The 26,322-nt window shown below is 43.1% G+C and overlaps 7 protein-coding genes across 7 annotated transcripts; 3 read left to right on the top strand and 4 right to left on the bottom strand.

The window, feature by feature from the left end:
- Positions 1-2,201: 2,201 nt before the first annotated feature.
- On the top strand, positions 2,202-4,336 carry EAE97_004909 (uncharacterized protein; the record flags this gene model as incomplete). The annotated part of the gene is made up of 7 exons (XM_038875421.1): positions 2,202-3,199; positions 3,252-3,342; positions 3,391-3,480; positions 3,533-3,624; positions 3,679-3,993; positions 4,044-4,136; positions 4,192-4,336. The coding sequence occupies 7 exons, from the start codon at positions 2,202-2,204 to the stop codon at positions 4,334-4,336; spliced, it is 1,824 nt and encodes a 607-aa protein (XP_038733778.1).
- Positions 4,337-5,154: 818 nt separating this feature from the next.
- Positions 5,155-6,447, bottom strand: EAE97_004908 (uncharacterized protein; the record flags this gene model as incomplete). Its single annotated transcript, XM_038875420.1, has 1 exon — positions 5,155-6,447. The coding sequence occupies one exon, from the start codon at positions 6,445-6,447 to the stop codon at positions 5,155-5,157; it is 1,293 nt and encodes a 430-aa protein (XP_038733777.1).
- A 254-nt stretch (positions 6,448-6,701) lies between these two features.
- Positions 6,702-9,949, top strand: EAE97_004907 (uncharacterized protein). Its single transcript, XM_038875419.1, has 4 exons — positions 6,702-7,009; positions 7,065-7,132; positions 7,188-9,668; positions 9,740-9,949. Exons 1-4 carry the CDS (start codon positions 6,865-6,867, stop codon positions 9,767-9,769), a joined length of 2,724 nt encoding a protein of 907 aa, XP_038733776.1. The 5' UTR covers positions 6,702-6,864; the 3' UTR covers positions 9,770-9,949.
- A 437-nt stretch (positions 9,950-10,386) lies between these two features.
- Positions 10,387-13,156, bottom strand: EAE97_004906 (uncharacterized protein). The gene is made up of 3 exons (XM_038875418.1): positions 12,934-13,156; positions 12,700-12,879; positions 10,387-12,643 (listed from the first exon to the last, which is right to left on the bottom strand). The coding sequence occupies exons 1-3, from the start codon at positions 13,036-13,038 to the stop codon at positions 10,682-10,684; spliced, it is 2,247 nt and encodes a 748-aa protein (XP_038733775.1). The 5' UTR covers positions 13,039-13,156; the 3' UTR covers positions 10,387-10,681.
- A 1,151-nt stretch (positions 13,157-14,307) lies between these two features.
- EAE97_004905 (uncharacterized protein) lies at positions 14,308-17,554 on the bottom strand (the record flags this gene model as incomplete). Its single annotated transcript, XM_038875417.1, has 8 exons — positions 14,308-15,351; positions 15,401-16,068; positions 16,114-16,206; positions 16,251-16,464; positions 16,520-16,794; positions 16,852-16,981; positions 17,034-17,295; positions 17,343-17,554. The coding sequence occupies 8 exons, from the start codon at positions 17,552-17,554 to the stop codon at positions 14,308-14,310; spliced, it is 2,898 nt and encodes a 965-aa protein (XP_038733774.1).
- A 1,300-nt stretch (positions 17,555-18,854) lies between these two features.
- On the bottom strand, positions 18,855-19,730 carry EAE97_004904 (uncharacterized protein; the record flags this gene model as incomplete). The annotated part of the gene is made up of 3 exons (XM_038875416.1): positions 18,855-18,929; positions 19,177-19,519; positions 19,633-19,730. 3 exons carry the CDS (start codon positions 19,728-19,730, stop codon positions 18,855-18,857), a joined length of 516 nt encoding a protein of 171 aa, XP_038733773.1.
- Positions 19,731-20,706: 976 nt separating this feature from the next.
- EAE97_004903 (uncharacterized protein) lies at positions 20,707-22,880 on the top strand (the record flags this gene model as incomplete). Its single annotated transcript, XM_038875415.1, has 4 exons — positions 20,707-22,009; positions 22,061-22,305; positions 22,388-22,778; positions 22,855-22,880. 4 exons carry the CDS (start codon positions 20,707-20,709, stop codon positions 22,878-22,880), a joined length of 1,965 nt encoding a protein of 654 aa, XP_038733772.1.
- Positions 22,881-26,322: the final 3,442 nt, after the last annotated feature.

Genomic DNA, 26,322 nt, shown 5'->3' with positions numbered 1-26,322 from the left:
GATCTGCGATCCTCCAGATTCTGCACATTTGCAGTGACAACGACATGTCACTCATTGTTTGAATACTTACTTGAGTGGCAGACTACCTTTCCATGCAATTTGCCGACTTCATTAGATGCTATGATTGCTATGATATGCTTTGTTAAGTATTGCTATGCACAATCACCAATGAAGATGTTTGGTAGAAGCCAGGAGTTGCGGAAGCCTATGCTGGCTGAATAGAATCTGTATTCGGTACCTGAAGGCGTAGTTTGGTCGATTTTGTAATCATTATCTATCATATTTGCCTTCAATGAAGCTCGGATGGCTTTAGAACCTATACATACATTCCCTTCACTCGCATAGCATGCACTCGAGAACCGAGGAAAGGTTATCCCTACACTCGGCAGGTCGTTTCTGTCGTGTAATTTGGTGATCATGATAGAAGAAGAAGCAAGTAAGTAACTCACAGGACACTTTGTATCACTATTGAACATATGGCTTTCATACCCTCTTTCTTGCCTATTAGGTATATACCAAGTGAAGTGCGGGAAGGCACATGCATACCCGTAAAACATGCATTTTCCTAAAAGGAGACTATTGTTCCCTCCCTATGTTTGACCTTTTTCTTTATACTTATAAGCTTCAAGTCCACATCTCGACATTGGCGATAGTAGTAATTAATTGTACTTTATCTTTATGTATGTTCGAGCATGTTGACGTGTAAAGATTTTGTAGTTTGAAATCTTTTGGGTGGTCCATTTTGAATTTTTCTATCGCATTATCGTGTTGTGTTGCCGACATCGAGCTATCATCCATTTTCAAATCATACTTCACATCACCGACATGGCGCTTTCACCAATCTTCACAGATGATCTCTCGCCAACATACGCACCTGCCTGATTTGATACATATTGCTTTGCCGTCGTTGCCTTGTTTAAATTATCTCTGGATCTGAAGATCTACCTACCTGGGAACCTACCTATATCACCTCAAATCTACTTATACCGATATCTGCCTCTACCTCTACCTCTACTTCTCTATCCCACATATCACCTGTGTATCTACGACTTCCACAGACACCGTTCATAGATACCCAGCTATCTTTCTAGCCATATCCAAGAATATTCATTCATTCAGACACACAGAAATCCAATAACTGTACCGGCAACTTTGCGAGGGACAGCAGCGGCAATAGCAACTGGTATGTTTATATTTATCTTTTAGTTATAGTCCTTATCTTTGCCTTGATTGCTCGAGTGTTCTGGTAGTAATTGCCCTTCCGTTGTTCGCTCTGTCTTGTTTGATTTTGTTAACATAAGAACATAGCAAAAGGGAACTCGAACCTTCCATTATCATTACTCGAGCTGGTACCCGGCAGTCGTTGCCATTTTCAAAAACTTCAGACGAATACGTTCTTTCTACTTTCACCTCTTTCTGGCCCTTCAATTACTCTTAGCTCCGTGGTCCCCTTCTTAACGAAGTTTTCATCTCATCTTCCTCCTCATCTTCTTCTCTCTCTACTTCAAATCACATTAAGACCAATTCTTCATCACAATCTCTACCTTACAACAACCACCTGGCTCGATAGCTTTCTATCATTCTAGAAAACTCTACTCGCTACTAAATTCATTTTCTTCCCCGTTTCTTGAAAGTAGCTTATTCAAGTTTACTTCTACTCGTCCTATCATACATCTGGAAAACGCTCCCAAAAAGGAAATAGTCTCCATTCAATCGTCTTTTCAAAAAGGTACTTCGAATTGAACTCATTCACTCACTCCTGCACTCTTCTTCTTTCATCCGCAATTGGCGGTTGCTGACTCTGAAAGCCTCTAGTTGAATTGCTTGAGAATACCATTATTGGAGTAAAAAGCGTTGTTCTTGTCAAGAACTGTAAAGTAAGTCAAGCAATGTCTCAATTTTCTCGTTTCTCTCAACTGTATCCAGCGAATCTGTTTCTGCATTGCAGATTCCCGATCGATGATTTCCGGCTATCTGCTTTGTTTCGCTGAGTCACAAACATAATTTCTAACAATTCACTTTCACTGTCCTTATTCACTACCTCTTATCGTTCACAAGAAAATCATCTCTTCAAACTTCCTCACTTCTGATCTTCCCATCTTTATTTGTTTCTTCAATACATTTCATCTCCCATCAACTACATCCTCCATCAATGGTCCACTCATATTTGGTACTAACAAATATCTTACATGCAGGATACCATGTCTTACCCTCAAACTGCTACACATGCTGAAGCAGCAAATACATTCCCAAACCGCACCACAACAACTATGTACACTCAGCAACAAGCTCGCACAACCCGGGATTCTCAAGGTCAGCAAGCCACATTTGCTCAGGCCAGCAGTGGCATTGCCCACGCTGGAGACGGCGCCATGAACGCAATGGTGAATCAATTTGCTGGTTTAGCTATTCCTGGCAGCATGCCTAGTTCTACAGGTCCAATGGCTACTAACCAACATCATTTGGGAACAGGCCAAGTCTACTTTCAAGTTACCCCTGATGGCCTTGTATATGCACCAAGCATGTTCCAGCCACAATCGTTAGCCCCTCAGCAAATATCTGAGAATGCATACAACATGAACTCCTTCCCTGGAGCACTACCCTATCTTGCACAGGCATCTTCGGTCTACCCTGGCTATGTCCCAGGATACCAACAAAATATTCCGTACACACCAAACGCCCGATCTGCCTACTATGCTGACAGATCCGATCATTCTCACTCCACCAAGGATGTTCCTGGTCTTGAAAATCGCCGCGGCTCTTACTCCACTACCGAGTCTCTTCCTGGAACACCGTACTATACCTCATTCGCTAATCGTGAATCTGGTGCTCATATTGCTGCGATTGACCGATCTCCATTCGGCTCTACCCCATCTCCCCAGCAGCTTCCAGTTCCTCATGCCCAATCGCTCGTCAAGGCACTTCCTTATCCAACACTTCCAATCGGTGTCGACATCCAAGCTCTTTTGAAGCAGTTTCCACCAATTCCAAGAGCTGTCCCAGCGGTTTTTACTCCAACCGAGAATATGAGAACTTTGGACCAGAGCTTACACAATCCCATCAAGAACAATCGCAATGTCTACATTCGTGGACTTCATCCAAACACTGATGACGAAACACTCGCACAATATGCTGCCCGCTTCGGTAAAGTCGAGACCTCTAAGGCAATCATTGACACAGCCACTGGTGCTTGCAAGGGGTACGTCATTTCTCTGCAAGGAATCTTCCTACTGCCACTAACAGCTTTATAGGTTTGGTTTCGCTAAGTATTTCGATGTCCGCGATTCCGAGATGTGCATTCGTGGTTTCTGGGAACTTGGTTACGAAGTTGGTTTTGCTAGAGTATGTATTCAGCCATGCCATTCCTTGATGGTAGCTAATTCTCCACAGGAATCTTTCAATGCTCGTCTTAAAGCAGAGGGTGATGAGGCATCCACCAATCTTTATGTTTCCAATTTGCCAAAGACCATGACCGAATCTGTAAGGCAGCCCTCGTAATTAGTAGCCCTTGCTTCAGCTAATCTTGTCTTAGGAACTTGGTGCTATCTTCATGGACTACAAGGTCAGCAGTAGCCGCATTCTTCGCGATTCCCAAAACCACAGCCGAGGCGTTGGATTCGCTCGGTAAGTTGACATTCTCCTCCCTGCCACTGCCATAAGCTTACTTTTGCACTGCAGTTTCGAAAACCGTGATGTCTGCGAGGAGATCATCAGAAAGTTCCACGGTCAGCCCATCGGCGAAGAAGGTCTCTTACTTCAAGTTCGTTACGCCGACACTCCCGCACAAAAGGATTTAAAGCGAATCACCACTGAACGTCGTCAATTCCGCACCAATGAGTACAACGTTGGAGCTTATGGCGCCCCAGCTGCCGACATGATCGCATTGGCTTCTCCCCCAATGCCATCTCCAATTCTTCCTCGGGCTTCTCAGATTGCTCGTCACCTTCCTGGCTCCAGATCCAGCGGATCTTGGAAGAGAGATGGTGTTCTAAGGTATGCTATGCCTTTATTCTTTTACACTGGCGGTGCTAATGTGATTGCAGTCCTGCTGGACGTGTCACAGGTTTCAAGGACTTGGACCGATCGGTTGTCAAAGTTTCCTTGACTGAAGCCTCTCCCAAGAAGCCTTTGACCCAGTGAGCTTATTCTACGGGCAGTCTATGGGGCACTTGAATACTAACTTGTCGTCAGTACCGTTATCACAAGCGTCACTCCAACCGTTTCCGAGAGTGGCTCCGCTGACGATGGAGTCACAATTCACGATTCCCCAGTTGTCGTACACAGCTCATCCATTGCACATAGTGCTTCCATCACCTCTCCATCTACTCGCAAGTAGAGAGATTAACATGGTTCTGTATCATCATACCTTCATGTCAACATTTACTCAATTTTGTGGTCCAAATTTCATTATTGCACGAACACTTACCTCGAAACGAGGCATGCCCCCACTTTTAACGATACCTATTATGATAAATCCATACCTTCCAGCATACATGCTTATTCACCAAGCATACATACATAATCCTGGTCGAAGTATTATCTATGTTACATTACATACTCGCTTCTAGTTCAATATTTTTCGAGGCTGGCGATCTGTACATCCACGAGGGTGTGACATATTGACGATAGTGGTGCGAAACATTACTTTTCATGTCAGCGTGTGAGGATATCAGGCAGATTACTCTTTTCTTTGTAATTTCTTTCGTTTTCATTGCTCTTGTTGCAACAGTACTAGGTAGATAAGACTTTTCTGTAGCATAATCAAGCTAAATTTGCATCAACTTCACATTAAACTTATGATCAAAAGTGTGTGACTTGAAATGAATTTTGAAGCTAGCCACATAATGGAGGATGCACACTACAAATTTGACGATTTAGGACTTGGGTGACTTCCTTCATTTTGGGGTGGCTGATACTCACATTGATGGCTCCGATCGAACATTTTCGAGAGAATCTTGATGTGGTCATACAACAACTGCCGTGGTCCACCTGGGCAATATTACTTCAGCAGTCCTTTTCAAACGCTCTCTCTGCCTCGCTGCATCAAATGTTGATAGCATAAGTCACCACAAAGTAAGAAGCAACTTCTCAAGGCAAGTGATAGGCCGCACATTTATTATCAATTGTTAATTTTGCTTTGGCTGCGAAACAGAATCAAGTCTTCTCTTCAATCTTGAGATTGGACAATGACAACTCTTCCTTGCCATCATTCGACAGTTCAGCATCCCCCTTCGGCTTTATCTCTGCAGCCTCTTCATTCTGCTGTTTTACGTTGGCAGGATCTGCAAGGTCATCCGCTTTATGGCTATCCGCAGCCTCTTTTTCTTCTTCATCCTGTTCTTCTTCCTCCTCCTCATCGTCTTCGTCGTAGTCGTCGTCTTCGTCGTCAAAATCATCATCACTTCTTTCCGCCCCGGGTTCGCCATCACCGTCAACGCCTACCGCTTTCATATATGCCTCGAGCTCTTTCGCCATCTTTTTTGAGAATCCCGATGCCTCGACAGAAACATCCAATCGCTTTACACCATCTTTACCGATAAGTTTGCGAGCATCCTTGAAATGAGGACCCTTCTCATTGCTGGTGAAATGGAATCGTCGGTCAAAAAATCGCTTAATACAGTTGACGTCTCGATCAAAGTAGTATTCTGCATTTACATGGTCGACAGAAACCATCTGTGGAAAATCAATAAGAATGGGAGTCAAGCTGACTATCTCTTCAGGATTTTCTGGGTTCGTCTCTTCCTTGATTAAAATGTTGAATTCGTTGAAATCGCCGTGGATGAGTCCATATTGTGCTAAGCGTAGGATCATGGAGATAAGTTCGGCGTAGAGGGAGGCTGGATCTGGAACGGAAGATATTTGACGCATAGGAAATGCATCGATCAAAGACATAACTATAGTATGTCTAGATTGTGCGAGTGGTTCGGGGACAGGAAATCCATTATCTCGTAGAGCCGTCATAAACGTGAATTCCTTCAGCGCTGCCAATCGTGACATATGCATCCATGATGCCGAGGATCGATGTCGTAAATAGTCTCGATTCGCCTTGACCGTTCTAAATGATATTCGTCCCAATCGATGAATCTTCAGTACCCTCTGCACTCCCTTCTCATCTGCCACCACAAAAATATCACTCTCTTTTCCGACACCGATTTGATTTCCGACGCTGTAAACATCCTTGCGTTTACGATATGTATTTAACGCAAGATAATCGAGTCCTCCATATGTGAGACGATAGCCATCGTATTTTGCGTTCTTGAGGCGTGCGATTAAATTGACTTTTGCGAGTGCGGATATGCATCTATGAACCCCGCCTCGGAGACCTGATAATTGTTCAATGAGTTTGGTAGGAACAACCTCATGGTTTTTGGAACCTTGTTCGACTGCTGTAAGTGTGCGCCAGTCTTCAGCGGTCAAATACCGCATAGCCTTAGTATCCAACTTCATCTTAAAAGTTGTTATTCGATATTGTTGTAATTTGACGTCTCTTCAGAAATTAATTTTTGGGATTTTCTGCCGTTGGGCTGTGAACGGCTACAGATGTGGTTATAGTAAAGGACTATTATATTCACCCTCGTTTGGCGTTGCTTCCTTGGGTGTGTAATTAAAGTTGGTAATGTTCGGCTGCTAGCGACACTACCTGAGCTATGATCTGGTGAAGCTGCTTAGACGCGAAAGCAGACCTGCCTGGAGGACCTTATTAAGAATCAAAAGTTTATCACGAATTCCACGACATACCACTCACTTTCACTACTACTTGACTTGTAGTGATTTATACCCTTCCTGCGCATTGTCTTTAGCCTTTCTTTTCATATTCCCAACAAGTTCAGAAACGCCGCTTCCACATCAACCATTAGAAACAACATGGCGCAAGATGGCGAACCACCAAAGTCTGTTGACAAGGGCAAAGGCAAGGCGGTCTCAGATCCCAAGAAGCCAGAGGAGGTAGAGAAGGATAAAGATGGAAAGCCTATAGCTAATGGGGCGAAAGAAGAGCCGGTCGTTGGAGGTATGTTGTTGGTAATGGAATAGATGGGCAATTACTAACATGGCTGTTGCAATAGCGGAGGAGCTCAGCGAGGAAGACCAACAACTGAAGAGTGAGCTTGATATGCTGGTGGAGAGATTAACAGTATGCAAATGTTCCTCGCTGGATTTTGCAAGCAAATCTAACAATTTTGATATAGGAATCCGACACAAGTCTTTACAAAAGTGCCCTCGAAGCTATCAAAGATTCGATCAAAACCTCCACTTCATCTATGACCGCTGTACCAAAACCTCTCAAGTTCCTCAGACCACATTACGAGCCCATGATTAAGTTGTACGAACAATGGCCGGAAGGGGATGATAAAACATCTCTCGCAGATGTTCTTTCAGTTATTGGTATGACATTTTCAGATGAAGAAAGACAAGACACTCTCAAATTCCGATTGCTTGCACCTACATCAGATATTGCCTCATGGGGTCACGAATATACACGACATCTTGCTTTGGAACTGGGAGAGATGTACAGCAAAAGATTAGCGGAAGATCAACCAACTCAAGATCTTATTGATCTAGCCTTGATCCTTGTGCCATTATTCTTGAAGAGTAACGCTGAGGCTGATGCTGTCGATCTGATGAGTGAGCTTGAGATCATCGAGCAAATTCCAAATTACCTAGATAAGGATACCTACACACGAGCATGCCTTTACATGGTTAGCATGGTCAACCTCTTGACTTATCCAGAGGACCAGACATTCCTTAGAACCGCACACGATATTTACAAGAAATACAACCAACTCACCCAAGCAATTGTCCTTGCCATTAGATTAAACGATCTCGAGCTCGTTAGATCCGATTTCGATTCTACAACAGACCCGGCATTGAAGAAACAAATGGCTTTCCTCATTGCTCGCCAAAGAATAGTTCTTGATGATCTACCATCCGAAACCAGCGAGGACCAGGAGATCATGGAGTGTATGTATAATACTAAGATGCCGGAACATTTCAAGGCCCTAGCCAAGGAACTGAACATTTTGAATCCAAAGACGACCGAAGACATTTACAAGAGTCATTTGGAGAGTAATAGGGTCGCGGGATTAACAAACCTTGACTCTGCTGGGCACAACTTGGCAGCAGGTTTTGTCAATGCTTTCGTGAACGCTGGATTCGGTAATGATAAGATGATGATGGTTGAAGATGAGAAAGCAAGTTGGGTTTGGAAAACTAAGGAAGAGGGAATGATGTCCACAGTTGCGTCGATGGGTACATTACTTCTCTGGGACGTTGAGACCGGTTTGGACAAGATTGACAAATACACATACGCCCCCGAAACTCAAATTCAAGCTGGTACTCTATTGGCTATCGGCATAATGAACTCTGGAGTACGAATCGATTCTGAGCCAGCTCTCGCCCTTCTCGGTGAAGAGGATAAGCTTAACCACAAGAATCCTCTTGTTAGAGTTGGTGCTATTATGGGTCTTGGTCTTGCTTATGCTGGGTCAAACAGGGAGCAACTTTTGGAGCTTCTCTTACCTATAGTTACCGATACTTCCGTGGAAATGCAAATTTCCGCCATGGCAGCTTTATCTTTAGGTATGATTTTCGTTGGATCTGGTAACAGTGATATCACTGAAGCCATCTTCCAAACTTTCCTTGATGATGATCGCAAATCTCAGCTCAAGGACAAGTGGACTCGATTCATGGCTCTTGGTTTGGGTCTGTTGTTCTTTGGGCAACAAGAGAATGTGGATGTTATCCTCGAGACTTTGAAGGCTGTTGATCACCCCATGTCTAAGCCAACAGCTGTTTTGGCAGAAATCTGTGCCTGGGCTGGAACTGGAACAGTTTTGAAGCTCCAAGAACTTCTCCACATCTGTAATGATCATATCGAAGAAAGTGATGACAAGAAAGGTGATGAATTACTTCAAGCCTATGCTGTTCTCGGTCTTGGTTTGGTCGCTATGGGAGAAGATGTTGGTCAAGAGATGGTCTTGCGTCAATTTGCTCATTTGATGCACTACGGTGAAGCCAATATCAGAAAAGCAGTTCCTCTCGCCATGGGTCTGCTAAGTCCTAGTAACCCACAGATGAAGGTTTATGATACATTATCTCGTTACAGTCACGACAATGACAATGATGTTGCAATTAATGCTATCTTTGCAATGGGTCTCTTGGGTGCTGGAACCAACAATGCTAGATTGGCTCAATTACTCCGCCAATTGGCTAGCTACTACCACCGTGACCCTGACGCTCTGTTCATGGTCAGAATTGCCCAGGGTCTGCTTCACATGGGTAAGGGAACGCTTTCCATCAACCCATTCCACACCGATCGCCAAGTACTCTCTAGAGTCGCAGCTGGTGGTCTTCTCTCCGTCTTGGTTGCTATGATCGATGCCAAGCAATTCGTCACAACCAAATCACATTACCTCCTATACTACCTCGTTACAGCCATGCACCCTAGATTCCTCGTTACTCTTGACGAAGATCTTAAGCCATTGACAGTTAATGTCCGAGTTGGACAAGCCGTTGATGTTGTAGGACAAGCTGGTCGTCCTAAGACTATCACTGGTTGGCAAACACAGAGTACCCCTGTACTTTTGGCATATGGCGAGAGAGCGGAATTGGAAGACGAACAATATATTAGTTTGAGCAGTAATCTGGAGGGTCTTGTCATTTTGAGAAAGGTATGTTACGAATCCCTATAATCCTCTGTATATATATATATAAAGTTGAATGAATGCTAATTTTGAAATAGAACCCAGAGTGGGAAGATGGAAAAAGCTAGAGTGTTGAGAGATAGCAAAGGAAAGGAATATTAAACTATTGTATTATAATGGAGGGTGGGGAGGAGCTATAGTAGGTAGACTTGCATACCATGTTCCCTTGAATTAAGGGGAAATGTGGGACAACTACGCAATGAAAATGAAAAAATGAAAAATGACAGACGATAGATGATTTGCAGTGCTATTGGGTTGATGAAATCAAGATTCTTGGCATCGTGATATGGTGTGATGTGATTTTGTTATATTGCAATTTTTAGTGAGAGTGTGTAAGGAAATGTAGGTCGGGAGGTAGGTAGGTAGGTGCGATACTTTCTGTCATGAGTGCTTCACAATTATCGCAATAAACAAACACTAGGCATCTAAAGATCAGAGTTAAGACACAACATTTTCACTAGAACACGAAGGATATTATCTCACCTCAGTTCACTCACTCATATGAAAGGAATATATATTAGAATGCATAAGAACACACCACAGAATACAGTTCCTAGGCAGTAGTAAATATCTGAGGTGTGAAGTATAGAGTAGATATAACGCAAAGGGTGTTTGTTGTATTATACTTTCTATCTCAAGCATTATATGCCACTATAAACTTCCCCATCCCCACCCCCATTCTCAAAAAGCGAGATAATGCAATTGCGAAACTGGACTTGGCTGCCTCTTTCTAATATGCTATGCTATGTTATATGTGTGTGTATACATGCTGATATTCCCATAATTACAATATCTACCTAGGTATATTTTCATCTAGCCACATGCCATGCAACGCAATGCACTGCACTGTACAGATATATAATGCCCCTTCATCTTATCCCATCCCAAGATACATGATATAATACAACAAAGCGAAATCCACCCCTCCTACCGATTCCTCACAGTTCCGGTCTCCCCAAAATGAGAGTACAAAACCTCTCTCAGCACCGTTCAAAAACGCGATACAGCCCTTTGAGATTCGCAACCTCGAGAACCGCGCCGCCCATCAACTCTCTCGTTGCGAGTAGCCTAGAGCGGAAAGCTGGGAACAGGACATCTTCGACCATTTTCCTCACTGCATCTCTGCGCTGTTTGAGTTCGGGGGAGATGGATGCTGTGGGATTTTGTGTTTCGTTGCCATCTTTCTGTTGATCATCTTCTCGATGTTCAGGACCGGGCGATGGGGGTAATTGCTCTGGAACATAGAATCTAGCTAACTCCTGGAGGAAAGAGGAAAAACATTCTTTCTCGTCATTCCAATTTACATGCGGACCTAGACGGAGGAGAAATTGCGGGAGTTTAGATAGAGCGGGTGTATAATTTTTGAGGAGAAGGGGAATTCCTTCCAGAAGACCATCCGGGGTAATGAAGAGCGAGAAATACTCCTGTAACATTTCGCGTCGGGAGATGAGTTGTTCGGAGACGATCTCTACCACGTCTTCGACTTCGAAATCATCTTCTGGGGATGTGTTCGGGGGCTGAGTGGCTTTTTCGTGAGTGGCCGCGAGAGTCAAGAGGGACGCGAGGGATAAGGGGGGATTGAAACGGATTTCCCCAAAGTTTCCGAAGTCGGTAAGGCCGACTTGGTAGAAGAAGGCAGAAGATATAGCGGCGTAGTCGACGAGGAAGAGCTTTACACCAGACTGAATGGCAGCAAGACGACGACGCTCATCGACTATACCAACGAAGGTATGGCTGGCGAAGATTTCGGTCAACTCATTGTGCATAGAGTCGCGGACAGAGGTGCGGAGCTCTTTGATGGTCATAAGGCGGCATATGATTGGTTCACGGTCAGAGTGAGCGTATTCTATATCTTGAGAGTTCGAGGTCATGGTACTTCCAGAAGGATTGGGGGTAGCTTCTCTGTTGGCGGTTGTTGTAGAGTTAGTAGTGGGTGGCAGCATAGTGGTTATTTTACGGAGTTTGGCATCGGTGCGAACAAGATTGTTCTCATATGGCCTAGTGGTGGTTCGGGCTTTGTCCGCCGCGGCGAATGCGACAGGATCCAAAGTGTCGGCTACTAGTGGCGCTTGAGCTCCGGGAAGGAGGGTTTGGGTCATAAAGTTTCGACTTTTGTCTACGTCGGCAAGTTTTATTCGGATATCGTTGCATATTTTCTCAATGATCTCTTCTTCGTTGAGGAAGTTGACTTCGCGTTTTGTGGGGTGAACATTGACATCTAACCGGTGTGGTTCGATCTCAAGGTTGAGATATGTGAAAGGATGTCCCCCTTTGGGAAGAAAGGCAGAATAAGTTTGCTCGATAGCTTTTTTGATTGCCGTTGACTCGACTGATCGATGGTTAATGAATAAAAGTAAGGTTGTCTTCTTGACATGATAATTCGCATTAGTCGTCCATCCTTGCGCAGTAAAACCCCATTGCAAATCAGCAGACTTGAATTCAATCAGTTCATTCGCTACTCCACTACCATGAATTTGTCGAATACGATCTACAGTGGACGAAGCCATCTGTGTTGAGATTGTGGTGCTAGCCTCTCCATGTTTCTTACAGCTGAACGCTACCCCTTTGCAATGAATGGCATATCTACCAACAACGTCAAGTATTTTGTTATACTCTTCTGACGCTGATCGAAAAGCACGACGACGTGTAGGTACATTATAGAAGAGATCTTCCACCGTGATTTGTGTACCAGGACGACCTGCAATGGGTTTTGGATCAGAGCCTTGACCAGGTTTTGCAGGTATTAAACGTCCACTATCATAATGTGCTCTAAAAGCACAATTTGAATCCTTTGTCCTTGTCGTGACAGTGAGATGTGCAATGTGACTGATACTAGCCAAAGCTTCTCCGCGAAACCCATACGTTCCAATAGATGTCAAGTCTTCAAATTGCTTGAGCTTGGAAGTTGTGAAACGTTCACATAGAATCGCCATATCTTCTTTCTATCAGAACTTAGCTTGTATTCAAAGAAGTCTCTCAAGCGTCAATTAATACGTACGTTAATTCCATGTCCATTGTCGGTGATTTGCAATAACTTCAAACCACCATCTTTAACTAGCACCTCCAGGGATGTTGAGCCTGCATCAACAGCATTTTCAATGAGTTCCTTCAAAGCATGCACTGGAGCTACAATAATCTCGCCGGCGGCAATCTTATTGACTACATCGGGATCCAACGCCTAGACAATACTTAGAGTTTAGAAACTGGTTTTTCGTAAGGTTCTTAAACTCACCTTGATACGTCTAGGAGCAGTGACTTCTAGGAGTTCATTCTCGGCCTTTCTTTTTGTACCCCTTGCTGTTTCGGCACCTGCATCCATATCCATGGATTCAGACATTATAAGCTTCTTCTTTCTTTTTGATTTAATGGCGGATAAAGATCTGCATTAAATTTGATATCAGGTGTAAAGAGCAGGCAACATTTTGAATTCAAGACCAGGGTTTATGATGAAGCAATGAAGTATTGAGAATCAAACCAGAATACCATCTGTATAATTCCAATGTATGATGGACCACAGCTTCCAAAGAAATAACAATTTTGGATGTATTAACAAATTTAGATATAAAAATCACAAGTAATCATCTAAATATCGATCAGAGCAATGAGATGGCAGTCAAGGAGTTTCGAAAGATCCATCGCAATTCTGCCGGGCGGTGTATCCCGGAATGTCGTTTTCTCTTGTCCGATTGGCTAAAATGACGTTGCGATAAACCTCATGTACATCAGAATGTATGAGAATCGCAACATCACGACTATCTGCAATTTCATCGCACATCCACATGTTTCCTTCCCATCTCTCAATTGCGCCAGTCTCCTCCCGCAGATACGAATGCGCCAGCTACAATTAAATACAACCTCTCTTTCCGAAGTCCTCAACAATGATACAATGATCTCCAACTACCATAATCCATAAATTCGCCTCAAGAACATATCTCTCGCCACGTGCGTCTGTATAAATGTCAGAACAATGACTCATGCCATTGATCTTGCGACATGAAGGAACATAAATCTATCCAAGCGGAGCCGAAGCTGTCAAGAATCACAGGTAAGTTAACAAATGAAGTACGGTTTCCTCAATGACCCTTTCCAAAAACGATATCTGATTTGAAGATTGGCTAATCATTATCTCCTTTAGAACAATGTAAATATGGCCCGAAATTGGACTGGGGATATCCTCATTTGGGGTTCGAACACTTCGATTTCTCTGCCCAAATGACGATGTGAGATAATAGAGACAATGGAAAGAGTTTAAACTAGAAGATGACCAGTGCATTAAAAACATTTAAAGTCGAAGGAAATTTTTCAAGCCTCACAAATATCGAATCGAATATCAGCAAGTTGTAGCAGATCACAAGGGGTGCAGAGTTTTTCATTCAGATAATATGTTTATTTGACAACTATAAGTTTGATTACAATGAGAAGCAACTTTTATTTCTAATGACAGGTAACAGGTTCAAAATTAGTTGTGCAAATACTAGTACCTCCCAAAACTTCCAGAAACTACAACTCCTCCCTTCAGTACATTCCAATATCCTCGAATCACATGAAATCTTCACCATAGAAACTCGTTACAACACCAAAACATTCGATCGTAATACGTTTGCAATCAACTGCCTAATGGCTCAGTTGATGCAGTTGCATACTTGTCCTCCAGCATTGATGCTATACTATGAAAAACAGAGCTCTCCAAAGTTTTGAACATCAATGGTAGTGCCGGAAGTAAATCGAGGTCAGAAACAGGTGATGTAATCGTGGGTCCCGGTAGATTTGTACCTGCTACAGGAATAGGAACAAGAGTTGAAGCTACCTGTTCAAACTTTGCCCCAAATACAGCTGCTACATCTGCCAATGCGTTCTGGCCGGTGGTGAAGGGTTTAGAGGTTTGACTTGCTTCAGATTGTGGTGTAGTTTGCCTAGTCTGAACAGTAGTTGGCGGGAAAAGAGGCAATGGGGACGCGGAGGCTGCTGTGACTGGTGTCGTGGGAGTAAAATCCACCTGACTGATCGTCGTTAATTGAGTTCTTTCGCTTGAAGATAAAAGCTGGGAAGTGGATTGAGTCTGCAAGGCGGATATTGGTACAGTGGGTGTCGCGGCAGAAGTTTGTATATCTGGTGTGGGAATGAGAGCTTCATGTATCGTCGTAATTCCAGACGATACAAAAGCACCATCAGAACCATTCCTAAGGGCCGGGCTCCCAATGTCGGTGCCAAGCGACAGAGTCATGGCTGTTGATTGAGCTATGGAATTTCTTACTGGTGTTCCAACTACAGTGGTTCCCATTTCATGGACAAGTGAATGTGAAGAATCATTCCAGCCCTGTACAACAGGGAACACCACTGAAGCGCTAAGACCTGGACTTCCCAAATTAGGAACAGGTGGAGTGGAAATCTTCTCTATTTGTGGTCCAGGGATAGGGAATCCTGCCGGAGGAGATAAGATTTGTAAGGACGATAGAGGAGACGGCGGTGCTAAAGGTGATGACTTTACAGCTTGTGGCGTCGTAGCACTAGGTACCGGATTTGAGGCCGATAACTTCAAAGAATTTATCGACAAATTTGATAAGACTGGACCGGGACGTGCAAAAGAAGAACTTTTGCCACATTCTTGAGGAGATAAACCATAATTGTCGCGCTTTATAGTGTCAGCAGCCTAGCACTGCGTCAGCAAAGAACAACACAGTTCATGGGAAGCATAATACCTTTTCCGCTATAGCATAAACAGGTGCTTGTAGATGAGAGGCAGGAAGCATTGGTATGATGCCAGCATCAACAATTCTAAGATTTTTGGTTCCGTAAACACGAAGGTCTGGATCAACAACGCCACCCATTTCGCGTGGCATCATCGAAGTTGAGCCAGAGCCGTGAAACTCTGTTCGTAAGCCAGATTTAATTGCAGGTACTAAGGTCTCTGGTGTAGCATTTGGGAGGAATGGGTAGTAAGGTCTTGGCTGCAACAACTTCATAGAATTGGTATTCACAATCTTGTTGTTGAACATAAGGGCGTCCGTCAATATTTGAAGATCAAGTGGATTTGAGCAGTAGCGTGGGTTAATATCTGGTGGCACATATGGATTATCCGTCGTAATATGAATACTCCCTCTGGAGAGAGGATGCATTGCAGCAACAGACATAAGCCCCACGTTATCATTGAGAAGCTCATAGGCACTTACATCAGAACGGTTGAGAAGCTGGACAATCAGGTCTTTTTGTGCAGCATACCCTGATAAAACAGTTGCATCTAGGCCTGGTACCAAGTAGTCTGTTACCCCCTGGTTCTCTGCATTAGCTATTATGTTGACCCAATTTGAAGTAATCTGCGATAATGATGGGAATGCGACTGTATTAATTGCTCCAGCAGTCCAGGGCCCTGCATTCGTTAGTATTAATATCAGAATTCGGGTAATAACCCTACCAGTTTTGTTGACGTAATATTCCTGCTCTGCTTGTGTGAGAAGTTGTGGATTGTTATCTATCTGTACAATGGTTGGGTAACTAGAGTTTGCGTCTAGTACTGTTAGAAATGCTAGCAAGAAATGAAAGTGTACTTGCAATAGTAGACGGCACCAACGTAGGGATGATCTTGGAAGTTCTCTCCTACTCCTGGCAAATCGATGTGTACTGGCAAGCCGAGCTGCTCCAGGATATATGGCTGGCCAATGCCAGAGAGCTCAAGTATTTGAGGCGTGTGAATACTTCCTGCTGCAAGTATGACTTCCCGTGAACATGAAATTTCGCGTACAACAGTACTCAGAGAAGGTGCAATCTAATAGATATCAATGGATATTTTCAGGCTACCACAATGCACATGGTTCACTTACTTGAATACCAGATATCCATTGGCCAGCTGGAAGGTCTCGTGCAAGTACTTCTAAGGGGATGGAGCCCATCAAAACTCGAATGACAACTAGGCCTGTGGCAAGGTGTAGATTTGGGCGGTTTATGAAACCATTATAATACCCTCGTCTTGCATCAGAACGTGTTTGGCTATCTGGCGAAAGGTTATTTGGAATCAGCATTCCGCCAGCAGTTGTGCCATTATTTGGGTCGAGCAAAGTAGGAATTCCAAGCTCTCGTAGTCCATCTAGAAACAGTTCTGAGAATTTGTTAGATTCTTGTACTTTATAGAGACAGGGAAGATTGGGCAACTGACTAGATTGAGGATAGAAGTATTTCGGGTACGAGACATCAATATATCCAGTCGTACCGTGCGTCGAAGCATCTGGGTACACATAGAGTTCATGAGCAAAAGCAGCATCGACATCGTTGGTGTAGTTCTCAGTCTGGCTCACATGCGGTTAGCTTGTGATCAAAAGGAAGTGGATGTGTTCTTACTCTTTTGAAATAAGGTAAGAGATCGTTCCATCCCCAACCAGGATTTCCAAGAGCCACCCATGCATCATAATCTGCACTTTCACCTCTGGTCCAGCACATGCCATTGATGAGACTACCACCGCCAACGCCCTTACCTAAATCCACTGGCCGGGAAGAGCCATCAAGAGACATTTGAGGGGCAGTCCAAAGGTTCCAGTCATAACTTGAGCCCAGACCCTCTCCATCGTCAAAAGGATACTTGATGAAGTCTTCGTCATTGTCCCTTGATCTGTGTTAGCAATGCAAGCAGCATTGGTGTACAATTCTTACAGGTTACCAGCTTCAATAACCAATACCGTTACCTCGGGATCCTCAGACAATCTATTAGCAAGGACAAGTCCAGAAATACCACCTCCAGCAATGATATAATCGTAGCATGGCAGAAAGTCCGCATTGAGATCACGATGTCCGAGGCGTAGTGACGATGTCAATCCACAGAGCTGGGACGTTAGGAATATGGAGGAAAGGATGTAGAATCCCATTTTGAGAAATCAAAAAGTCACACAATACTACAGATGTGTACCCGGCCAAGAAATCAAAAAGCAGAAGCAAATGGAAGCAAGCAAAATGGGAGCAAGTTGTGATCAAAACCTCCGTTGAGCAAAATGGAGTGTGTTTATTTGAGGAAAAGAAGAAGAGAAGGTCAACAATCCAAGATGATATGGATATTAGATGTGTTTACTCGCGCTTTCTTTCTTTGCTGAATTACAGCAATCGTGACCATAGAGATGTATTGAGAGGAAGGAACGATTGCTCATAAAAGCATTGGATTTTGGGATCTGCTCCGATGCTCAGTGAAATCGATTATCTCAAATCAATCGGAACTGTAAAGAGAAATCCAATTCTACCGCCAGTTCAATAAAGCAATAAACTAGAAACAGGCGAACTATTTCCAGACCTAGCCAGTATTTCAGTGAACTAAAGACCAATTACTGCAGACTCTAGTTGGATATCTGCTACCGGTGAGGGCCTCCACGCCCCATTTAGTTGTCAGAGTATGCTCCAAGTAAACTGCCGGTGGGGTTTCTCAGGGTTGTATACTAGTATCGGGGGCGCAAGGCGAGAGTATTCAAAATAAACGTCAGAGTAGAATTACCCATTCGGCAGGAGAAAGGAATTCTTTTCTTCATCCCAAGATTCAAAATATCAGGTTTTAAACATCAAGTAGAGTAGCCATCGTATTGTGTGCGAGAATGTCTATTCACCACCCACTACATTTGGAATTATCTGTGACATGGATAACCATAAATTCTTTTGTCATCAGTCAATTGTCAGGCATCTGCGAACCAACCTGTGGCTGTCATCGGCCATTGTTAAAGATTTGAAGCCTTTGAAATAGTACTCCAAAGTCTCCGGAGATTGTCAATCCCCTTCGTCTTTCTGCTAGCTCTGCACACTCAAAACTTAGTTTCATCACGTCTCTGATTTCTTCAAACCCGTCTTAATATTGCCAAGTGATCGGCTGCCTTTTCTTCATCATACAAAGCTTTGTCCTCTTCAAGACACCCGCGATGCAACTTTTGATCCCCAGCGCACGCTTCGGGATGCTACTTAGTCGCACCTTGAAGTCCGGAAACAAATATGACCAAGTCATCTGAGAAAGACTGAAATCAAAGAGTCCAACCCAGAATGATATGCAATAAGTTGATGGGTTCCATGATGGTATAGTATACCTAGTAATTCATGCAAATAAATAGAATGGATTATGAGCGCGGCACTCATGCTTCAGAGGCTTGCGATCGTGTAATATCTTTGTAAACTCTGTTATTTCAGTTCCTCATACTAGGATCTTTTTGAACTTGTTGCCAAAAACAAAACACAAACTGCTATTATCGAGACTGCAACAGTCGAAAGTACCTACATATTTTTAAAAATTAGCTTTTCCATGGGATTTCATCGTCCATTTTGAAGACCAATAGAGCATTACGCATCCTTGTGTACCGGCGCCTCAACAATTGAAATCTTTTCCTTCACTTCTGCGCAGAAGTACTTGATATTTCTCTCTTGGTAGACAAGCCCCAGTTGCAATCAAAATTCAGAAAGCGAATTTCTCCCAAAATACCAACCCCATAGAAAGTAAAAGATGAGAAAATGCACCACTCACCCCTTGAGTCTTCCACCCACTCTGCACAATAGCCACTCTCCGACTATATTTATTAACCGTCTTCATATAGTTCCCAAATCCTAAGGCCAAGCAAAGAAGAGACAGTACCCAGAAGATTATGCCGAGAGGTTGTGCCATGCGCAGTTCGAGCTGGGTAGGGGTAGATTTCAAGTGAAAAGAAAGGACTATGGCGAGGGACACGATAGTCATGTAAATGGAAAGGCGGAGGTAGGAGAGAAACGTTCTCTCATTAGCACAGTGGTCGCGACAGTCGGAGTCCACATTATCGAAAAGGAGAGGACCGAAAAGAGGTGGTGTACAGAAAACGGATTCGCCATGGTAGCTAGAAAAATCCATCAGTTCTCTTCGACGAAATCTGAAGGAGTTGCTAAATAGGAGTATGAGATAGATGTCATTTAAGACGCTGGGTTCACGGAAAGAAACAACGAAACATACTTGGCGACATCAACAGGCGCTGGACGACGAGGGAAATAAATTGGGGAGTATATTTCCCGCTGAGAGCTTTGACATTCTTCCTCTTGGCTGCGAGACATTGCAGGAATATCTTGATTCTGTAGAACAAGAGAGTGAAAGCTGGGTATCAAGTGAGTGCTATTACTAGGTTAGCTCGTGGTAGGTATTTTCTCCTTTGTTGAAGTACTAGGTACTCCGTACCTTTTGTCACTGATTAGAGTTTAAGCTTCACCGAAACGATACCCCGGACTTTATTCCTCGTGCAGCGAAAAGGCGGGTCACAGAATGATCAGATACAGGACTCGGTCTATCATTAATCCGTTCCGATTGTTCGGATATCTAGATGCACCCTTTATGCTTTTGGTGGCTGGCTATTTCCATTTTCTTGACAAATCATCTTATTTCATCGCATGTCGTATATCATCCACTTTTGCTATCTTCTCACTATATCTTATCGGAATCGGTGTTCGGAAATCGTTGTAGCTCAAGAGGTCGTTTCCGATACTCTGACTCTAAAGGAAATACCTGCCTATCAGGGCCTAGCGAGCAACAGTCACAGTCATTGAAACTGGCTATTGGATGAGGAAGCTTTTTTGCATACAAACACAGTGGACTGGATGGATGTAAGGGTAAGACATTACCTATGGTGGGGGTGGTCGCCGTTCCAGCGCAACCATTGTCAGCATACTCGCATACTAGGGACCAGTATGGAAGAGGATGAAAACGGACCCACGAGCTTTGAATGGTAATCGCGTCCATTTGTTACTCCGTAAAGACTAAAAAAGTGCGAAAGAGCCTAGCACTTGACTGGGTTGGCATGGACGGTGAGTGATGTCTTATTCGATTCCAATTGACCTCTGCTTGTTTTGTTATATGCTTGACTTTATTTTTTCTTCTTCCTGAATCATTCGTTGTTCGTGAATGCGGGTTATGGTAGGACCGTCATTGCATGCATTGCGTCAATTAATTGCATGATTTTTTTTGTTGTTGAGTGAGAGGAAGAAAGCAATCTCTTGGAACACTCGACATTGATAAGAAATATACCATTGTGCAACGATGTCGTCTTCTTTTCCAGTACCCATCAAATCTAGAGATGAGGGGCATCTACGGGATCCAATCTCCAGATCTCCTTTCAGTACTTCATTCATATCTAGCTCACCCATAGCTCAAGAATCCCTTGCGCGCGATTTAGCAGAATACCCCGCAGATGAGGGAGAAGCAACAGAACACATTGAATGTACCAGCTCTGGAGATGAGTCTTCAGAGGCTTCTACAATTCGACAATCGGAAGCTCAACATTCAATGACGCACTCGTATCGACGGCCGAGTTTTGTGGCATTCGGTGGCACTCGTCCTGCCGTTACACCCCAATTCAAAGAAACAGCGTGGTTGACTCGGAAGGAAAGACACGAAACGAGAAATGAGGAAAGGAGTCTACTGAGGGACAATCATCTAGCTCCTCCAAAGCACCCCGAACCCGCGAAGCGAAGCGCTTTCAACCGATTATACAGGAAATTGTTTAGCACAAAAATATCAAAGCCAATGAGCGATGAAGAGGCTGGGGCACCCTCGGAGACTTCAGCATTGTTGCCAAACGGACAGCATGAGTCTGCGCGTTCACGTCATGAGCGTTTAAACAGACAGTGGGAAGAAGCTGTAGCTGCAGGAAAGATTAAGACGACATGGCAAAGAGAGGCGAAAACATTAGTAAGATATTCGAGTCCCTTAATTGTGACTTTCGTCCTCCAATACTCCCTTACTGTCGCAAGTATATTCACAGTGGGGCATCTTGGGAAAGTAGAATTGGGCGCTGTTAGTCTAGCTAGTATGACTGCGAACATTACTGGATATGCTATCTATCAAGGATTGGCTACAAGTTTGGATACGCTTTGTGCACAAGCATACGGATCTGGCAGAAAAGGTCTAGTTGGATTGCAGTTACAGAGAATGGTATGGTTTCTCTGGGCCTTGACTATACCAATTGGAATAGTATGGTTGAGTGCTGAGAAAATCTTGGAAACCATCGTGCCAGAGAAACGTTCCGCAGAACTGGCAGGATTGTATCTACGAATTCTACTACTTGGGGCTCCCGGATTTGCACTCTTCGAAGGCGCGAAAAGATTTGTACAAGCACAAGGATTGTTTTCTGCCACAACTTATGTTTTACTCATTTGCGCACCTCTTAATGCTTTCATGAATTGGCTATTTGTTTGGCAGTTTGAATGGGGGTTTATTGGAGCTCCAATCGCCGTTGCTGTGACAGACAACCTCTTACCTCTATTACTATTTCTCTACGTTCGATTTGTAGATGGAAAAGAATGTTGGGATGGCTTCACATGGAGAGCATTCCACAACTGGGGTAAGTTTTGAACTGCGCCATTCTTGTCAATCTTTCTTTAACAAAAATCAGGTCCAATGATCAAACTCGCTCTTCCTGGTCTCGTAATGGTATTAGCAGAGTATTTGGCATTTGAAGTTCTAACTCTAGCATCAAGTTATTTCTCCGTAACTCACCTTGCAGCTCAAAGTGTTCTCACTACCATAACCGCTTTGACTTTCCAAATTCCATTCTCAATATCCATTGCAGCTTCAACTCGCGTAGCTAATCTTATTGGCGCCACTCTTTCAGATGCGGCTAAGACCAGCTCGAAAGTGGTATGTATTTTCCCTCCCAATCCGAATTTCTCACATCTCTGTCCCACTACTCTTCAATCAATACGTGCTCACTTGCTACTAGGCTATCTATGGTGCCTGTATAGTTGGTCTATTCAACTTCACACTCATTTCCTCTCTCCGCAACATTGTCCCACGCCTCTTCACCGACGACATTGACGTTATAAACATTGTCGCTAGTGTCCTTCCTCTCTGTGCAGCATTTCAGCTTTTTGATGCGCTAGCAGCAAATTGTAACGGATTACTAAGAGGATTAGGAAGGCAAGAGATAGGTGGATATGTCAATCTTTTCTGTTATTATGTATTGGCTATGCCGATCAGTTTTGGCACCGCATTCGGACTAGGATGGCAACTGGAGGGACTGTGGTTGGGTGTTGCGTTGGCGCTAGGATTGGTAGCCGCAATCGAAGGTTGGTTCTTGATGAGGACTGACTGGGCGCGTGCGGTGGAGGCACGTTCTGTTTCCTATTATGTTTTTTCATATATTTTACTTTATTGGAGAGATTACTAACACGGAAATATCATAGGCAGCACAGGATCGAAACGCAGCAGGATGAATTGATGATTTGAACTTCTATGAACTGAGTGACACAGCGCGGGGGGCAAAAAGTTACGAAATACTGGGTGCTTGTTCTTGTTTATTTTATGTTATCTTTGCGAACATTTAATTCCTATTTTTCGTTTTGCTTTTGTCTTTGCAAAACATTATGATCTTATGTCTGAGCTTCTTGTTTTATATGAGCGAAGACGTCTAGTTATATATACCCCGTTTGTGGTACATGAGCATGTATACATATAATAGATTGGATGGATACTGCAATTAATTTCCTGGATTTTCAAGATTGAATGAGTGTGGTGTTTGGCTCAATGCGTGAGGTATATTTTACCTGTTTCGTATTGGTTGATACTCTGCCTTACTGTTTTTTGGAACTTTAAGTCTCTTAAGGTAGGTAGATATGGAGACAATAAATTACTCTATTGGCTTGAGAAACATATCGCTAGTAATAAGAGCTCAAATCTTGAGGATTACTGATAGTTCTCCCGGAGAATGGTTTTCTGCTTGCGTGTGGGTTATGGGGTAGCTCGAGGTGTTTTGGCAACATTTCATTTTGGGGCTGGGGGTTGAAGGCTGATGTCGTTTTCATTATCATTGTCGTTGTTTTTGTCGTTATCGTTGTCGTCCCTTGAGTGACGAAGATAACTATATGGATTTTTGCGATGCTATGAACGAGTGTTTAGATATCGTTTGAAGTATGGGGGTCATAACGGAAAATTCATAGAGAGATTAATCCAGGATATCTTATCTTTCCCCGTGCAACCCGAGAATCCCCCTCTTTTCAAGCTTGGTGGAAATTTTATTGATACTATGATGCTGAGATGTTTGTGAGCTAGAGCTCTCTTATATATCGTGGCGAGTGAGGACTTTGAGATCCTTAGACGAGGGAAAGTCCCTGAGCGATATGTACTAGTTAGTTAGTCTTACCTTTGTTGGACAGTGATCAACAAATGAGGTGTAGTTTTTCTTCAGTATAAAAACTCTATGCTTAATCAAAACCAAAGGGCATGGAATGGGAAAACAGAAAATTCGCACTGCGGTGCAGGTGGTAAGGAGAGGAGAAGAGCGCTCTTGTCGTTTGTAAGAGGTAGTTTTTGATATGCGAATAAAGAGTGAAATTGGCAGAAAAAGTTCTTGGTAGCGTCGATGTTCGGGTTGAAGAGTTGGTGACAGCGATAATAGTGATTTTTAGCAATGGTAGGGAGATAGGATGTAGGACGATGATACTTGAATCAGTTGAGTATTGATGGTAATAGCAAGGAATCATAGAGAAGTCCGAAAGTAGAAGGAATTTGGGATAGTTTCATTTGAGCAAACTATTCTTTGTACCTAGGTAGGCATCAATACATATTGGCTATCATGATGATGGAAAAGAAACACCAGATGTTTTCGGTTAACTCTTGCGGCTCTAGTGTAAATTCTTCAAGGGCGATATTCTGTACTTATGTAGTGTGGTATCGAGAACCCATCTAGAGAGCGAGTACCAGAAACAGTAAATGGTGTGGAAAATATACAGATTTTGAAAGCAGTATATTTTGACATTCTGCGGGTAGAATTGCAATTATAGTTTTCGAGATATCACTACAGGATCATGGATCTGACGTCTGATTGCCCTTCATAAAAGGGGTTCTGGTGGTGAGATACAAAATAGTTGTGGACTATCAGACGATTTCAATGCGTGTGTATCTCGTTTTTTTTTCTATTTTTTTTTTCTACATAGAGTTGGATGGTTATTTAAGGATCAACAAAATAACCATTAGCTACGTACATGACCTAGAAATTGTTTTAAAAATAGAAGTGATGTGGAATTAATGACTTTGGGTGTGAAATCCGAGGGAGTCTTCATTAGTATTTTGCTCGATAGAGGTTTATCTTAGACGAGTAGATTCATAGTCAAAATCAAGACATGTAAAGCAAGATGGGATAACAACAATCTTGTAGGCCTAAACCTGCACAATCATAGACAGCGAACAGAAAGAACAATGGCGAGAGCCACTATATGACTGTATTTACAAAATCCGCGGTGAAAGATTAAAAACGATCAGAATGGTATCTACAACCTGAGTTTGGTTAAAAGCTAAAATTTTCATTGGGAACTATCAGTCAGAATGAGCTTGCATACAAATCGACGTCGATCTCAAGGAGAAGATTTCCATGTCAACCTTGGCTTAGATGATACGTATTTCTCATAGAATGAATAATGGCGGTTGCTTGGGCAGATCTACTTCTATATATACCATGACGGTCTCCACAGGGAATTCAATAATTGTATGCACATCTATCATCTGCGAATACTCTACAGCATCTTGGATTCAGATGCTCACAGTGAATTCATAAACATAAGCCGGGAGGTACGATTGCCTAGCGGATTGATGAGTAGCCTGTATCCACAAAAGTTACTTAAAAGCGCAACTTCTTTGCAAGCAAATACTGCAGCAAAAGATGCGATTTTAACAAACCTTGGTCCTAGGGTGGAAAATTGATAAAATTCTGGATAGTCGACTTGTGCCTTTAATTCGAGTGCAGTCTGATTTATGGCATCGGGATTTCCGAAAAAAAAAACATGGGGGGAGGAAGTTACTATCGCTTGATCTCAACGACAGCAATCAAAAGAATATGATGATGAATTGTTACACAATGCTGAGTTATAAATCAACCCGCTCCTTATCTGCTTGTCAGTTATAACATTGTATTGTTGATAGAGGCCAAAAGAGCCTTTTGCAGTCATTTTTAGTCACTCGATCCATCGCCTAGCGACCCCTATTTAACATAGAGTCGGACTCGCATGGTATTCCATGTTGTGGCATTTGAAGTGACAAGGGAACCTTCCACTATTCTAGTGAGTGCTGCCATCTTGTGCAAACTTATTTGAGGCCTTGACTGCATAGTATGCTTAAGTGACAATAATAGAATAATTGCACACCGGGTACGATATCGAAGAAAGACGAGATATAATTTGTAGCTATCTCTTGACCAAAATCCGAGTAAAATGCTCAAGTCGTGAGCTGTAAAAAAGATGGCTCATAGCTTTTCCCTCCTCATTTTCCGCGTCGAATCCCCGAGGAACTTCAATGGAAAGAAAGTAAGGTAAATGCACCTATATTTATACGAAGCAAATGAGATGAATGGAACTACCTAGGTATACACAGATATAAAAACTATTCGGTAAAAATGATGAATCACCGAAAACGTTTCGTTTCTCCCTTGCATTCACTTTCGATTCGTACATTCCGCGCTAATCAGCCAATCAGTTGAGCTTGTTCCGCCTCTTGAATTTCTTTTGTTGCATATCTGCTACAGCGCCGAGAGCCTGGAGGGAGAGCCTATAACTTGATATAAATCGTACCTGTAAAATTGACAGTTGATATCATCGTGATGAAGTGAAAAGGTGTCTAGAGTTAGGGAATAATCGTATAGAACTGTCACCTCGTTTGTCAAATATC

Source organism: Botrytis byssoidea, assembly GCF_014898295.1.
Source record: "Botrytis byssoidea strain MUCL 94 chromosome Unknown BBYS_008, whole genome shotgun sequence".
In the NCBI taxonomy this organism is placed as follows: Eukaryota; Fungi; Ascomycota; class Leotiomycetes; order Helotiales; family Sclerotiniaceae; genus Botrytis; species Botrytis byssoidea.
The sequence above is the reverse complement of the archived record's forward strand: the minus strand, read 5'-3'. Positions and strand labels throughout refer to the sequence as shown.